The sequence below is a fragment of the Arctopsyche grandis genome, chromosome 2 (assembly GCF_051622035.1).
Source record: "Arctopsyche grandis isolate Sample6627 chromosome 2, ASM5162203v2, whole genome shotgun sequence".
Classification (NCBI taxonomy): Eukaryota; Metazoa; Arthropoda; class Insecta; order Trichoptera; family Hydropsychidae; genus Arctopsyche; species Arctopsyche grandis.
The window spans coordinates 32,782,547-32,799,397 of NC_135356.1; the positions used below are offsets into that span (position 1 = coordinate 32,782,547).

General features: G+C 33.8%; 1 protein-coding gene and 1 long non-coding RNA gene across 2 annotated transcripts in view; both read right to left on the reverse strand.

Annotated features, from left to right (window-relative positions):
- Nucleotides 1–16,851, reverse strand: part of LOC143921219 (uncharacterized) — a 542,666-nt gene that overhangs the window by 203,378 nt on the left and 322,437 nt on the right. The gene's annotated exons all lie outside the window — the stretch shown is intronic.
- Nucleotides 5,669–15,478, reverse strand: LOC143922368 (uncharacterized). Its single transcript, XM_077445592.1, has 8 exons — nt 11,980–15,478; nt 11,556–11,805; nt 11,499–11,514; nt 10,451–11,413; nt 10,207–10,359; nt 9,926–10,138; nt 8,045–8,229; nt 5,669–5,732 (listed from the first exon to the last, which is right to left on the reverse strand). Exons 1-8 carry the CDS (start codon nt 15,476–15,478, stop codon nt 5,669–5,671), a joined length of 5,343 nt encoding a protein of 1,780 aa, XP_077301718.1.

Genomic DNA, 16,851 nt, shown 5'->3' on the forward strand with positions numbered 1-16,851 from the left:
TGTACCAAAACCTTCGCTTGACCACAATATTTATTTCCCAACTACTCACCAAACAAATTCTTTATATAATAATATACATATAATATATTATATTTGTACGTAGATTTTGTGGGTAATAGATGTGAATAAATATATCTACGTATGTAAAAAGTTGTATTCGTGTGCAACTGGAACTTTACCGACATGTACATTTTCCACTAATTAAATTTACACGTACATAGGTGTGTATGATTTTTCTTGTTGTATTTATGTATGAATATATACGTATGTGTATCTCTTATTTATATGTTTGAGGTAGAGTTCATTCCATTTGAAAAACAGCATGTATGATTTTATTCAAAATATGAAGCAAATTTATTTGGTATGGGTTTGATGGCAATCTACATATATGTTAATTGTAAAAATGTATAATAACCATGTTTTTATTTATAATTTTTGTACATATCTTGATCTGTGTAGTCCACTAGTTGCTTTGCAGCAATCTGGAAGACGATTGTGCATGATTAATTTAAATAAATAAAAATAAAATTTGCAAAAGAGCGTAGCCTATTTAATTTAAAGTAAAAATAGCGTTTGCAATTTACCTTTTATTTGTAATGGGTTTTGAATTTATATTTTGTAAATGTGGTGTGAGTTTGATCGCATTTGTACCTATGTGTCCAATTTTACTTGATGTTTTACATTTATATTTGTTAATAAAATTGAATTTGTCAAAAAAAAAGTACAATGTCGTATTATTTGTAGTCTGATGTTTTTCATTATATTTTCACCGTTAATTGTTCAGAAATGATTTTTTCTTTTATAAATGTAAATAAAATTGAATTTACAAAAAAAGAACACTATCGTATTGTTTTCATCCTGATTCTTTTAATTATATCTCTTACAATATGTACCCAAAAGTAGAAGAATAAATGATTAAATTGCAGAATATCCACAGTAGAGTAAGTATAAATTTCTCATTATGCTTCCTTACCAAAATCTCAATTTATGATTATGAATAAGGATTCATTTATTTCAACATAATTGACAGCACGCCTAGAGGTTGTGATCGAGAAATCTCGAGAAATTTTGATTCTCGTTTCTCTAGAATATTTGAATGTGAAATTTCGAGATTATCATTTTTCGAGAATATTTTATTTTGAAAATTCGAGATTCTTGTTTCTCGAGAAAACGTTAATTACAATCTTGAAAATATCGAGAATATTTTAAATTTATCACTACACGTTTTTGTTCAATAAACTAAACTAATTCTTATTAACTCGTAAATAATTTTCTTTAAGTATTTTAATATGTATAGATGGTTATCGGTAGGTATTTTGGGCATCTATTTTTGTGAATTTTAGCATTTTCATTTTGCATTTTAGCGTTTAGGGCCTTAAAAATGTTCAATTTAGCATCTATTTTTATGAAGAGTTTAATTTTAAATAATAAAAAATTTCGATGAATTTTAACAAAATTTATGTACATATACAATTTAAAGACAACACAACCATTAAAAAATAATAGAAAAATTGAAAAATATTTTGAAATTAAAATTACAATACAAAAAACATGAATATAAAAATACAAAGACAAAAAATATGATACCAATTAAAATTGATTAAAACTTAAAATGGAGCATATTTCTACAGATTATTTTTTCAGATTCGTGCAACGATCGGTAACAATTATATTGTATTTACTAAAATAACATTCAGCATCCACACTATTAACGGGACACCAAATAGATTTTAGAGCGGCACAACCAAACTCTTCATATTTAATTTTTGTTGTCATCAATAATAGCGATATATTCGGCGTGTTAATTGTCTAAAAAGTGCTGATATCCTTCCAAACATTGAGCCTCTGTTAATACATTAAACAATGGCAGGTTTCTAAAAAACAAAACTGATTCTTTAATATTAATATTAGATTTTGAACCTGCCGCAGGTGGATTGAATAGTTTACTCAATGTTCGGAGGATTAGATTTGTCTCATTTAGTCTTGAGTGCAAGTCTAGTTTTAAGACGCTTTTTTGAGCAGCCTTTTGAATACACAGTTCCAACTGTCTTCTTTTGTTTGTAATAGTAGACAAAATTATAATAAATATATTAAAATTAAAATAAAATATTGAAAGTTAAAACAGAACATGCCCAATTTGAATAAATTTTCGAGATTGACCTAAAATTAGATCATCAACAATCACATACAGGTAATCGTCGACTTTTGTTTGTCGAAGATGTTTTGACTTACGAAGATACGCACTAAGATCGAAAAAAAATCAAAAAATTATTATTTTTACTTCCACGTAATGCACTGAGAATATATCATGTATTAGTATGGGTGATCCAGCGATGGCCGGCAATCCGTTGCGTTGTCGGTACATCAATCGAAACTTAATATATTGATAATAATTTTATTTTGATATTTGAATTTAATTTTAATATAATAATAATAGTATTAATTTTGATATTTTATTTCAATTTTTAAATTTATTTTTTTTTCGATATTTTGTACGCTACTGGTTTTATCCTGCTGGTTAAAACGTTGGCCCAAAATCGTCGTTGGTTTAGTCCGTAAGCACCATTAGACACGTTTGAAAATACTGCATCGTATTATGCTGTAAAAAATAAATGTATTTAATAAAACTGTAGTAATAAAATAATGTACTAAAATATAAATAAAATAAAAAGACAATTAAAAAAATATTTCAACAACAAATGTACAAATATGTGGGATTTCATGATTAATATTTCAATCAAAGAGTTTTCAATGATTGTGGTTTCAATCAAAATTATGATCCCGGCTTAAACTAATGTAATTAAATATATTTATAAGAGGTTTGGGCCGATTTAAAATCATCACATACGTACATATATCATCACATGGACGTTGGGGTGGGGGTGCGGTATCTGGATAAATCCAGTCTGCGAAGGACTACAATTGGCTTCATTCCATTATTTATTATGTCTAAATTATGAATCGAGGTTTCGACGGCCCCGACTGACGAGCTGCACACTGGTTCCACTTTTTCCAGTCTCACAACCGTAATTGGAATTCTCCTTTTTGGATTTTTTCCTGACTTGAGGTTGGAGGTAGGGTATGGGGTGGGGAGACTCTTGCGGGGTCTCTTGCGTTTTGGCGTTATTAGGGTGGGGCTGGGGGTGGGGGATTGTCTGGGAGCCGGGGTGGCATTGGGCTCGGAAGGGTCGGGAAGGAGGTCAACGATTAAATCCCTGAAGAAGGCCATGATTGTCGGGTACTTTGAGGAAGCCTGGTTGAGAATGGGACAGTCCCATTTATTGGATTTGCGGCTCATCTTCTTCACACAACAAAACCTGGAATGAAAGTAGAAATTGAGCGCAAAGCCAAAGCTGATTTCAACTACTCGGACAAATCTTGTCAACAAGTCAAACAAGTCGCACAAATCTTGTGCAATTCAATAAACATATGTAAGGCAACAAATTAAATGGCCAGTATCTTAATCAATCTGCGTAAGTACATATGTATGTATGTATGTATATATGTATACAGATCAGTTTTCAAAATGGTCAGTACTATATTATTAAATGCAATATATGTATAAATAACAATGGACAGTATAAAATAATATTGGCTCAGTATAAAACCTATTTTATTACAAAGCAATCCGTTTCCTATTGTGATTGTTGTCTATAACTTCCCTCGTGATGGCTTTCCCGCCAATCTTCGATGCTTGTAACGGTCCTCCTGATTTGCTCCTTCAGTCCACTCACTTAGTTGAATTGTTTTTGAGATCTGAAATATTTTTAATGTTCTCACGCAATTTAGAGACCAATTTCATGTCGACTGTAAAGTAATTTCTGAAAAACTCGGGAGCGATAGCCCCTGCCGAAAGGTTTCCTCTTTTCAGCTAAACGATTCCATTGCATTATTCGTGGAAGGTATGTCTAAAGGACGGACCGGAAGCGTGCTTTTTCCAGGAATCAGGACGTTTTGGGTCTATTTACAAAGCTAGAGAGCAAAAAAATTGAATCTTCATAAAATTGAACAAAGCACAGCGAACAATTAACAATGAACGGCACGCTTCCGGTCCGACCCCTAGGTGTGTCCAGTGGCGGACTGGGACTGAAATCAGTGCATGCCAGGAGTCAAAGGGGGCCCAACCAGGGTTAAAAAAATTTGTCCCCCCCCCCCCATATAACAAAATTTTCTTCTTTCCATCACGCTAAAAATCAAGGGTAAAAAATAAATATAATTTTATATAATTAATAACTAATTAATAATTAATTAAATATAATAAAAGCAATTTTATTAAATAACTAAAACTTTTTTTGGACCGAATTCGTTACTCATAAAGTTTAAATTCATCTTATTCGTTGTTTTGTGAGAGAATAGACGTCTGCAAATAAAATAAAATTTCGAGAAATAAAATCATTTGTGATTGAACCAATTCAGTAAAATATTAATTTAAAACCTTTCTTGAAAACAAAAAATATACGATCTTTCGGAAAAATAAACGTTACACATCTGTTTTTGAGACAAAATAAAGTAAAGGGGACCTTTCTAACGATTCGCTCCATGGAATGAACAATTTCAAAGAATTTTACCCAAGGCATACCACTTAAAAACCAAAATATACTTGTTTCGAAATAATAAAATCTTTTTTTTTCAAAACACATAGCAGCGATTATTTTATTAGTTACCCAAAAGTAACATACATAAGAAATAAACGTAGCATTCATAGATCCATAGTATCTCATTAATCATTAATTCATAATATTTTCTAAATTCACACTATTCCTTAATTTAGGGGGGCGAGTGCCCCCCTTTGCCCCCCCAAATTACGCCCCTGAAAAAAATGCATAATATTTTCAATTAATATTAATCGAAAATCGGGATTTTGGGGAGGGGGCCCCTATCCTATATTTCTATATACATGGATGTGTCTAGATTAGGAATAGATTTTATATTCGGAAACTGTTTAAAATTGTGTATTATTATTAATTATCTTACTATTATATATCGTCGAAGCATAATCAAATGTTATTTTGAAAGTATGAAGTAAATTTAAATCGCTGGTTGATGATGAATCTTCCTATCGAAATTGTTTTAAGCAATTCAGTTTATATTATTCACGAAAATTAGTTTATACCCATTTTTATTTCCGTAGGTAGTTGTTACATAGGTATTGGAATATACATAATATTGAGGTTGGAAATGGGCCCGACAAAAGGGCCCACGCAACTTACATTTCGAGCCTAATAAAAAAAGTTAACCGATCCTTGGGCTGTTAAAGCAGGTATTAGTTGTTTGTGTATATCGTAAGAAATTTATTTTGTTGAAATACCCAAACTTTAGGTCCCAAAGACCTATAAATTTTTACATACGTGAAATATAAAAAGTTATTTAATTTTACTGAGGGCCCATATTTTCTAACAGATAGTTGGGCCCACATGCCATCGGGCATGTTCGCTTGTATGGCCAGTCCGCCACTGGGTATGTCTATGTATATTGCTGCACCTTCATACCAATTTTGATGAATTGAAAACCATTGAGACATCATATAATTTTTCTAATATTTTCCACTGTGGTTTTTTTTCCCAAAATAATCGTTAAAAATTTAGATGTATTACTAAATGAGATAAAAATAAGGATTTTGATTCGTTTTCTCTGGAACATATGTAGTGCCTGATAATTCGTGGGACAACTACCGACGGAATTTATCGACGAATGCGATTTCGATTTGGATTTCTAATTTTAAAATCTCAAAACTAAAGTAAAATAAGTTTCAAAAACAAAATCGTACCATATATTCATAGAAGAAACTTTTGAAACATAAAAAATGCAAATATACATACTTCTATAAGATACTCGAAAATTTTAATATTTTAAATTAATTATTGAATTAATTATTTTCACATATATAGATAATATATAATTTATGACTTATATTAATTACTTGACAGATCAATGACAGACAAATTAATTACAGACACGAAGCTTTAACTGCGACCTTGCCCAAAATCTAACCGTCCTAAACAATTTTCAATTGTATAATTCTACAATAGAAAATATGTATGTATAATTTTTGAAAAAAATTATAATATTATAATTAAAATATAATAAAGTTATAATTATAAATTTTAACAATGGGTTTCCGGAAACCCATGGAAACCCTTAAGACACCACTGAATATACATACAAGGTAATATGTAGAAACAAAAATATTAATATAATTCGTTTGAACAGGTTCTTTCTAATTTCACCCCTTATGTGCCCAGCACAACTAAAAAATAATACTAGCCATACTTCAAAAAAAACTTATTATTTTATACTAGTGTTGTGGCCGTTGAAATTTCAAAGGGTGGTGTCAGAAACAAATTGATACACGATTTAAAATAAAGTTACAATACGTGTAGTAATAATTAATTAGAATCGTAACTGAAACAGAAATTGGGAATCGGAACTGAAACAGGAATTGGGAATCGGAATTGTAACTGAAAAAGGAGTCGGAAACTGGAAATAAAAAAGGAATGTGGATCCGGAACTAAAACAGAAATCGGGATTCGGGAACCGGAACTAAAGAATGAATCGGGATTCGAAACTGAAGTAAAAATCGGGAACCCGAACTGAAAATAGAATCCGGAAGTGGAACTGGAAAAGTAATCGAAATCAAAATCGAAGTCGATATACATATGGTAATAATATGTACCTACATCAGCCTTGCATACTAAAATTTGTTTGAAAAATCCCTACTGACCACTTGGGTACTGACTGTATAATATACTTATTATAAATCTAATATATAATTTGGAAAGAGACTTTGTATATATGTATGTAAGTATCCTTCGTCGTCCGTAGATCGGTGACGTCATCGAACACGTGATTCGATTTTTTTTTTTCGATCTATAGGCGCCGATTTGTTTTTTTCGATTCAATGGATTCACTCCCGCGGGTGCGCAAGGCGAGTAGTGTCATGGAGCGCAGCCCCGTGGGGCCCCGAAGGGGCCGCAGCCTTATGGGGCCCCGAAGGTGGCGCAGCCCCATGGGGCCCCAAAGGGGGCGCAGCTTTATGGGGCGCAGCCTTATCGAGCGCAGCCTTATGGGGCGCAGTCTTTTGGGGCGCAGCCTTATGGGGCGCAGTCTTTTGGGGCGCAGCCTTATGGGGCGCAGCCTTATGGGGCGCAGCCTTAGGGGCGCAGCCTCATGGGGCGCCGCCTTATGAAGCTCAGCCGCATGGGGCCCCGAAGGGGGCGCAGGGGGGCGCAGCTTTATGGGGCGCAGCCTTATCGGGCGCAGCCTTATGGGGGGCAACCTTATGGGGTGCAGCCCCATGGGGCCCCGAAGGGGGCGCAGGGGGGCGCAGCCTTATGGGGCGAAGCCCTAAATGGCAACTGATCATGGGGGCGAAGCCCTAGACGACATTAACTAAGGGGGGCGAAGCCTTAGACGACAATTTATCATTGGAGCGCGGAGGGGCGAAGCCCTAAAAGGCATTAACTAAGGGGGGCGTAGCCCTAGATGGCAATTAATCATGGGGGCGAAGCCCTAGACGGCATTTAATCATCGGGGCGCGGTGGGGCGAAGCCCTAAAAGGCATTAACTAAGGGGGGCGAAGCCCTAGAGGGCATTTAACCATGGGGGCGCGGAGGGGCGAAGCCCTAAAAGGCAACTGATCATGGGGGCGAAGCCCTACACGGCATTTAATCATGGGGGCGCGGAGGCATCAGCTAAGGGGGGCGAAGCCCTAAACGGCAATTGCTCATGGGGGCGTGGAGGGGCGAAGTCCTAGAAGACAAAGGCTCAGGGGGGCGCCGAGGGCGAAGCCCTAAAAGGCAAAAAATAAAATTTGATTTTTTTTGAATTTTTTTTATTTTTTTGATTTTTTTTTTTATTTATTTTTTAAATTTTTCAAATTTTCTTTAAATTTTTTTTTTTTAATTAAATGTTTACTATTAGCTTAGTCATGTTTAAGCGGTTTATATTATAAATACTGAGCGAAGCCGGGTAATACAGCTAGTACTATTATAATTAAATACTGTCCTTTGATTTTTAAATACCAAGAGAATATTAAAATACGCACCAGTAATGATCTGAAGTAGGCGTAAAGTTTGCAGTCACAGAAGACGTGGGTTGGATCTCGTTCGCAAGACACGGAAGAACACGGAAGAACACGTCGATCTCGTCCGACGGCCGGCCGCAGACTGACAGCGGTCGCTTTTGGTCCGAACCTCGTGCAACTAAATGTCGGCCATTTCCTTTCACAGCCTAATCATGTTTCGTGTTCAAACATTCTACATAGCTCCATTTCCACACTTGTCGTATCCACAAAAGTCTCAATGAGTACATTAAATATCCTTATTTTGTACTAATAAATTATTATATTAATTACATACATAATACAAATACATTGTATTTTAGAACAATATACGCGCATACTAGATTGATCACGGGGATGAAAAAGGAGATAAAGAGAGCTCACAAAAATGGTTCAAACAACATGGCGAAGGGTGGCTTCAAACGCACCAACACACCCTTGTGCAATGGGGCGAAAGCTTTACAATTCGAGAGTAACCTGAGCAAGAATCACATTTTTACTTACCAGAGCGGAGACTTACCAATTTTAACTAAAATGGACCCCACTTTTGGGGTCCCGAAATTAATCGTGTAGACAAATATTCATTATTAAAACTGCATACATATAGAGGCGACCAGTGGTGTAGGTAGAAATTTTGGGCCCTGATGCAAATATTACGCAAGGGCCCCTTGATATATTTTTTTTAATTCGAAATAAAGTCAGTTTATGTATGTATTTTACATAATAAATATTCATATAATAGAGAAAATATTAAAATATTTTAGAAATAATCTCACCAATTTAAATTTTTCTTTCTTGCTTTCATAATCACTAATTAAATTTTTAACTTCTAATTTTGCCGCTTATTTATGTTCAATGGCCAACAATGCAAGACTATTTTGTCTCGATTGTCCGTTGTTTTTAATCATTTTTAATTTACTGAAAGATCTTTCAATACTCGCCAAAATTCATCATCATCAGTAAAATTTTTGGCAACCCTAACGCACAGAAGCAGAAATATGTATACACAATGGAATAAATGTGACAATAATTCGGACAGAAAGGAGTGATCATTGACTTATGTTGGCTCTTGCAGATAAAATCATGCAATCCGTTTCGAAGGACCATGGAAATTTACGTAATTGAGTAATAATGACTCCTTTCTTGGCGGTTTTACTTTCCTTTATTACAAGAAATAGAAGAGGGACTGCCGGCTGGTGTATGGTGATTGGCACATCACCTATTGAATGTTTAACTGATACTAATTATTAAATGAATGCAGTGCACCGTCGGTAGCCCTCTGTTTATACATTTATAATATATCAGGTGGGGAGCGACCATAACAATATGAAGATTGTCCATACTCCCCCCTATAAGGAAATTAATTGACTTATATACTAAAAAGACAATCTTAGTGTTAAAGATAATTCAATTGATACTATATAAATCTACTTTAACATGCATAAAAATGATAAAAAGCTGTATTGGACTGTATATGAAAATCAAATCTCAATCTTAAAATTAGTAAAAAATAAAATGAGTAAAAAATAATTAAGCAATTATTTAAATATTTGTTTTAACATGCATAATATCATAAAAAACTATATGTAGTGGACTGTATATAAATAAAATGAATTATTTGAAAAGTCTCATTGTAGAAATGAAATAGTTTGTTTATTGTTTATATTTTTGATGTTTATTTGTTTATTTTTATTTTGACATTTATTTGTTTATGTTTATTATTTTGAAGTTTGTTTGTTTTTAAATATTATTTTCAATTTTAATGCACTTTCACACTATTTTTTATATATATGTATATATATATATATATATATATATATATTTTTTTTTTTTTTTTTTTTTTTTTTTAACCTTTCACTAAATAACCTTTGCACTAATGGATGTATCTTGGAGATGGCCTTCTTCGGAAGGCAGATGAAAGAAGCTCTGGATATGGCCTTCCTCTGAAGGCAGATGAGCTGCTGATGATATGCTAACATACAGAAGATGTCTCTCCCAGTAGAAGGTTGAGATGCTGACGTCCAGAAGATGTGTCTCCCAGAAGATAGATGAAATGCAGATATTCAGAAGTTGTTCCTCCTAGAAGTCAGTTGAGATGCCGACATTCAGAAGATGTCTCTCCCAGAAGACAGATGATCTGCCGTCACTCCCAGAAAACGGATGATGATGTTTAAATCATGAGATTGAATTTCCCCAGAACAGAAGTATTGATGACATCCGGAACAATGACCTTCCCAGACAGATGTGCTGTTGACTGGTCTTTTTCCGAAAGCAAGAAATGTTGAGCACTGGAAGTTGACCTTTGTTAAAAAGGGCAATGATGTTGTTGAGATAAAAATATTATTCTTTTTCAGAACATGATGATAAGTTGTTGTCATCGATGGGAAGAACAGCCAATTTGGAAATGGCCCTTCTCGTGATTCCGTTTTTTGTTGTTAGTTCTGCTACTCTGATTAATCCGTCTCCGCCTGGATAGATTTGTCTGACTCTGCCTAAAGCCCATGCAGTTGTTGGCAGTCCCTCTTCTTTTATCACAACCAAATCTCCAATTTTTATGTTGTCTTTTTGTTGTTTCCATTTATTTCTTATTTGTAATGACGAAATGTAATCCAGTGACCATCTATTCCAAAATTCAGAAGTTGCCTTGATCATCTGAAGATATTGATGTTTGATATTAGTGGTTTCCATTACTCTTGATTGAGGAATGGCCAATAATGGTCGTCCAATTAAGAAATGACCGGGAGTCAAAGGATTAAGGTCTTTAGGATCATTTGATATGGGTGTAAGAGGACGGGAGTTTAGACATGCTTCTATCTGTGCAATTACAGTTGCCAATGATTCGAACGTTAAATTTACTGAATTTATTATTCTTTTTAGATGATACTTCAATTGTTTAACGGCCGATTCCCAAATACCTCCCATGTGAGGTGATCGAGGCGGAATAAAATTCCATTGAATGCCTTCCGTAAACGCATAACTAATTATTTGATTAAAGGAATTTTCCGAAAATAAATTCTGCAATATTCGTCCTAGTTCTCGATTGGCTCCGACAAAATTTGTCCCGTTGTCCGACCACATGATAGCTGGCTTTCCGCGACGCGCGACAAATCGTTTAAAACAATTCAAAAACGCAACTGAAGTTAAATCGCTAACAACTTCCATGTGTACTGCTTTTGTTATGAAACAGATAAAAATGCAAACATAACATTTGGTGATTTTGGAGTTTCTCAAAGTTCCATTCTTAATTGCAAATGGACCGGCATAATCAACCCCGGAATGATGAAAAGGAGGTTTTGGAATTATTCGAGACGATGGTAAGTCACCCATCAATTGATCTATAATAATAGGTTTACTCTTAAAACATGTGATACATTTACGTAATGTTCCTTTAATGGTGTTTGTTCCATTTAAAAGCCAGTATTTTAATCTCATTAAATACAATAATGATTGTGTTCCTAAATGTAAGTTTTTCAAGTGATAATCTCGAATAATTAACGTTGTTAGTATATGTTTGGAATCTATTAAGATTGGATGTTTCTGTTCTTCGGATATGAGGGCGTTTCCTATTCTACCTCCTACCCGTATTAAATTTTTTACAAAAATAGGATTTAGGTTTAAAATTTTACTAGACTTTGATATTGTGTTTTTATTTAATAAATCCTTGTATTCTGTTGGAAATGATTGTTGCTGAGCAATCTTTAATATACTTATAAGGGATTCATCCAATTCTAAAACCGATGGTTGACCTATTATTTTACATTTGTGCTTTTTATTAAAATACATTCTGCGAATATAAGATACTGTTCTTAATAGCTTTGATAAAGAAGAATATCTAAAAAAGAGGTCAAATTCTACTGTGGTTAAAAATGATACTATCTTTTTCGTTTCTGGAATTGTCTCTGAAGGATAAATGTTAATACTTGGCCACTTTTCGTTAGTTTGGGTTAACCATTTTGGTCCTGACCACCATAATTGATTATTTATCAAATTTTCGGGAGAGATGCTTCTTGAAATCATATCTGCAGGATTTTCGGCTGATAAAACATGTTTCCAATAATGGTTTTTTGATAATTTTTGGATTTCTGATACCCTATTAGCTACGAAAGTATTCCATCTATTCGGTTCTCCGTGAATCCAATGGAGAGTGACCATTGAATCCGACCAGCAAACTATTTTTGAAAATGAACGTTTAAAATTTATTTTAATATAATTTACGAGATTTGCTAACAATAGAGCGGAACATAATTCCAATCTAGGAATCGACAATTTTTTTAACGGTGCAACGCGTGATTTTGAACATACTAGAGATACCTTAATATCGCCGACTGCATTAATTGAACGAATATATATACATGCTCCATACGCCCTTTCTGAAGCGTCGCAGAATCCATGCATTTGTATATCGATTGGTAGTGATGTTAAAACGTGTCTTTCGATTTTTATATCATTTAATACACATATTTTCGCTAGGTGAACATTAAAATCTTCATGAATTTCCTTTGGTATATTTTCGTTCCAAGAAATATTCGAAGTCCAAATTTGTTGCATTAAAATTTTGTGCTTTATTAAAACAGGTGATAGTAATCCTAAAGGATCAAAAATTTGACTGATTAAAGATAGAAAGGATCGCTTAGATAGTGGGTCATTTGTTAAGTCAAATTTAACCTTAAAAGTGAAAGTGTCTAAATCATTATTCCAATATAGGCCTAGAGTTTTGTGTGAATTGTTAGTAAGATTGAAATCGTTTACTTCTGATATTCTTGTTGTCATTGTTGAACAGATTTGTTCACAATTTGAAACCCATTTGCATAGATTCATTCCAGCTCCACTGAGTATGGTTTGAATTTGGTTTTTCAATAAAATGCAAGACTCTATTGTTTCTTCCCCCGCGAGCAAATCGTCTACATAAAAACACGATGAAATTGCCTCACTGGCCTCGGGAAATTTAACTTTATTGTCTTCAGCTAATTGAACTAAGCATCTCGTTGCTAAAAAAGGTGCAGAAGAAGTTCCGTACGTTACAGTGTTCAATTTATAATGTTTTATTGGAGAGTTGAGATCGTACCTCCAAATAATTCTTTGAAGATTTCTATCTTCCGGGGCTATCAGTATTTGTCTATACATTTTCTCTACATCTGCAATGAAAACATAAGTATGTTTCCTGAAATTTAAAAGTATGGACAACAAGTCAGGTTGAACACTTGGACCTACCATAAGGATGTTGTTTAATGAAATATTGTTTGATGTTTTTGATGACGCATCAAATACTACACGACATTTGGTTGATACACTAGATTCTTTGATAACTGCATGATGTGGTAAGTAATAAACTGTTTCGTTCTTTTTTGGAGGGAAACATTCTGTCATATGTCCTAATTTTTCGTATTCTGATAAAAAATCATGATATTGACGTTTTAAACTTTCATCCTTCACGAAACGCTTCTCTAACGACTCTAATCTTTTCTCCGCCACACATAAAGAATTACCTAAATCATTTGGTGAACTTTTAAATGGTAATTTAACTGAGAATCTCCCTGATGGTAGTCTCGAAATATTATCTTTGAAATGTTGTTCAGATTTGGTTTCCTCTGACGATCTCGGAAGTATTTCTGGTACTTCTTCAATTTCCCATAATTGCTTTACTTGATTGTTTAATTTCGCTATTGATAAGTTACATGTAATTGATGATGATTTTAATGTTGGAATCCTTCCGGAAATAATCCACCCAAATTCTGTTTCGAACATGGTGGGCTGATTCTGCCCTAAATCTACTTTCTCTGTCTTTAATGTTTTCCAAAATATGTGTACTCCGAGCAAAACGTCAATTTGACCTGGTTTATGCCAATATTTATCGGACATGTTGATATTTTTAGGAATATTTAAAATCGATTTATTTATATTTTCGTTTGGCAACATTCCGGTAATTGAATTTAAAATTAAGAATGTGATATCCGATGAAAAATTAGAGACTTCTGAATTAATTATTGTATTTATTGAATTTGTTGTGTTTGTTGTCACACCTTGCAGCATAGTTATTGGTATGTGGACATGATTCTGTTTTATTTTCAAATTCCTAGCTAATTTGGCTGTAATATAATTAGTTTGAGATCCTGGATCTAGTAGAGCTCTACACTTATGAAATTTTCCGTCATGATCCTTTAAAAGAACTGAGGCGGTAGCTAGTAAGGCGTTGTGAAATGTACCTATGTTTGTATATGTTTGAGGAGAGAAGTTTGTTTCTTCAACAATAGATGTTTGTGGGATATGTAATAGTGTATGATGAGCCCTATTGCAATCTTTACAAGTGAATTTTGAATGACAGTTTTCCCACATGTGACCACTATTAAGACATCTAAAACATAATTTCTTTTCTGTAGCAGATCGTCGTCTCTCTAGTGGCGTTTGTTTTGTTAAAATTGGACAGCTAGCTGTAAAATGTTCTCGATCGCAAAAGTGACAACGTTTTTTTTTAATACTTTCAAAATTTCTAGTTTGTCTATTATATGTTCTTACAGAGAAATCATTATTATTTTGATAAACTGGTTTTGAATTACTTGCATCTATTGATTGTAGTACTGAGCAACGATTTTCTAAAAAATTTTTTAATGAATCATAAGCTGGCATGTCTTTGTTTGGTAAGGTATTCTCCCATTCGATTTGCATTCGTAAGGGTAACTTAGATAATACTATGCATATTAATATGCTATCCCAGTGCTTTATTGGTTGTCCCATTGTTTGTAATGTTCGTATATTTATCGTTATTTCGTCAATTAAATGACGTAAATCTGTGTAATTTTCCCTTTGAATTGCCCTTAAGTTAAACATTGAATTTATTTTTGTTTTAATTATCATCCTAGAATGATTATATCGCTCTACTAACAGTTCCCACGCGATGGTGTAATTTTCTTCCGTATTTTCTAGTCCTTGAATGACTTGCATAGCTGAACCTTGTAGTGATTTTTTAAGATAAGCAAGTTTTGATATATTATTTAGATCAGAATTATTATGAATAAGTGAAATGAACATGTCTCTGAATTCACCCCAGGATTCTTGGGTGCCAGTGAAATTAGGTACATTTAGGGGACATAAATTAGTTACGTTTGTTTCCGAAAAAAAATTTTTTTTTTGTTTTACGATTTGTCTTGATCTATCATCAATCATATGATTAGCCATATCCGTGAATTCATCATAAGCCTTAAAATATCTGTTTTCATGCATATCTCTATCTTGTTCATTTTCAAAATCACCCAAATTTATACCCAACTGTGCCTCTTCGAATTTTCCTTTATAAGTTTCTACCAGTGATACCTTACGCTGAATTACACCCAAACTTGGACAATCTTTTAATTCTTTTATAGCCTTTGACAGAATTTCATATGCTTTGGATCTATTTTTTTTTAATACTTCGTAACTAGCCATGATGTTGAGAAAAAAAGTAATAATAATAAAATAACTTGATTATTATAGATGTGTGAAAATGTGATGTTTCGATTTATTCGGTTATTGTTGTAATGTTGTGTATTTTCTAGAATGTTGCAAGTATAAATTGTTGTAAAAGTATACTATATCTATTTTACCGTCGTGAAATTTCATTTACGAAAATTAAAGTAACTGTTCATTTATAATCTATATTTATTTAGTAAATTTACAGTTTTACTAATTTAACTTAAACTTTATAATTGGATTCCTAAATTAATTTATTTATCTCGTACTTATATGTACATACATATGTATAATTGTCACCTGTTTAAAATGACAAACATGTACATGTAATCGATCTACGCGACTCACGTACAATATTTAGAACAATGTGACAAATCTGTCCCAAAAGGAGAACTGTTCAATATTCAAATTGAACAACAGAAAACTATTTAAAAAAATTCCATATTCGCACGAAAGCGTGAAATACTTAACAAATACCTAATACCGCTCAAGATCATTCACCTTCATGAAGTCAGAATTGAGGGCATTAGTATTTAAAGTTACTGGATTTCTATGAAATTCCCAACTCGTGAATCCAACAAAGCTCAAGATCGTTCGTATTCACGAAGTCAAAATTGAGGAAGTTAGTATTCAGAAGCAGCTGAATATTCGCGAACGTGAACAACAATCGTAACCTTTCTATATAATAATTAGAATCAAATGATAATACAAAAAAGAGAAACAATCGTTCACGCGAAAGCATTCATGGAGGAAATTATTATTTTATGTATTTAAAAAACTGTATCATCAGTAAAATTTTTGGCAACCCTAACGCACAGAAGCAGAAATATGTATACACAATGGAATAAATGTGACAATAATTCGGACAGAAAGGAGTGATCATTGACTTATGTTGGCTCTTGCAGATAAAATCATGCAATCCGTTTCGAAGGACCATGGAAATTTACGTAATTGAGTAATAATGACTCCTTTCTTGGCGGTTTTACTTTCCTTTATTACAAGAAATAGAAGAGGGACTGCCGGCTGGTGTATGGTGATTGGCACATCACCTATTGAATGTTTAACTGATACTAATTATTAAATGAATGCAGTGCACCGTCGGTAGCCCTCTGTTTATACATTTATAATATATCAGGTGGGGAGCGACCATAACAATATGAAGATTGTCCAATAGGCGCCGATTTGTTTTTTTCGATTCAATGGATTCACTCCCGCGGGTGCGCAAGGCGAGTAGTGTCATGGAGCGCAGCCCCGTGGGGCCCCGAAGGGGCCGCAGCCTTATGGGGCCCCGAAGGTGGCGCAGCCCCATGGGGCCCCAAAGGGGGCGCAGCTTTATGGGGCGCAGCCTT

Coding starts and splice junctions, on each gene's coding strand:
- LOC143922368 (XM_077445592.1), bottom strand. CDS start 15,478: ATGGCTAGTTACGAAGTATTAAAAAAAAATAGATCCAAAGCATATGAA. Junction 10,139..10,206: donor TCATCATCCGTTTTCTGGGA/GTGACGGCAGAT, acceptor ACTGACTTCTAG/GAGGAACAACTTCTGAATAT. Junction 5,733..8,044: donor CCTACTTCAGATCATTACTG/GTGCGTATTTTA, acceptor ATTTTACTTTAG/TTTTGAGATTTTAAAATTAG.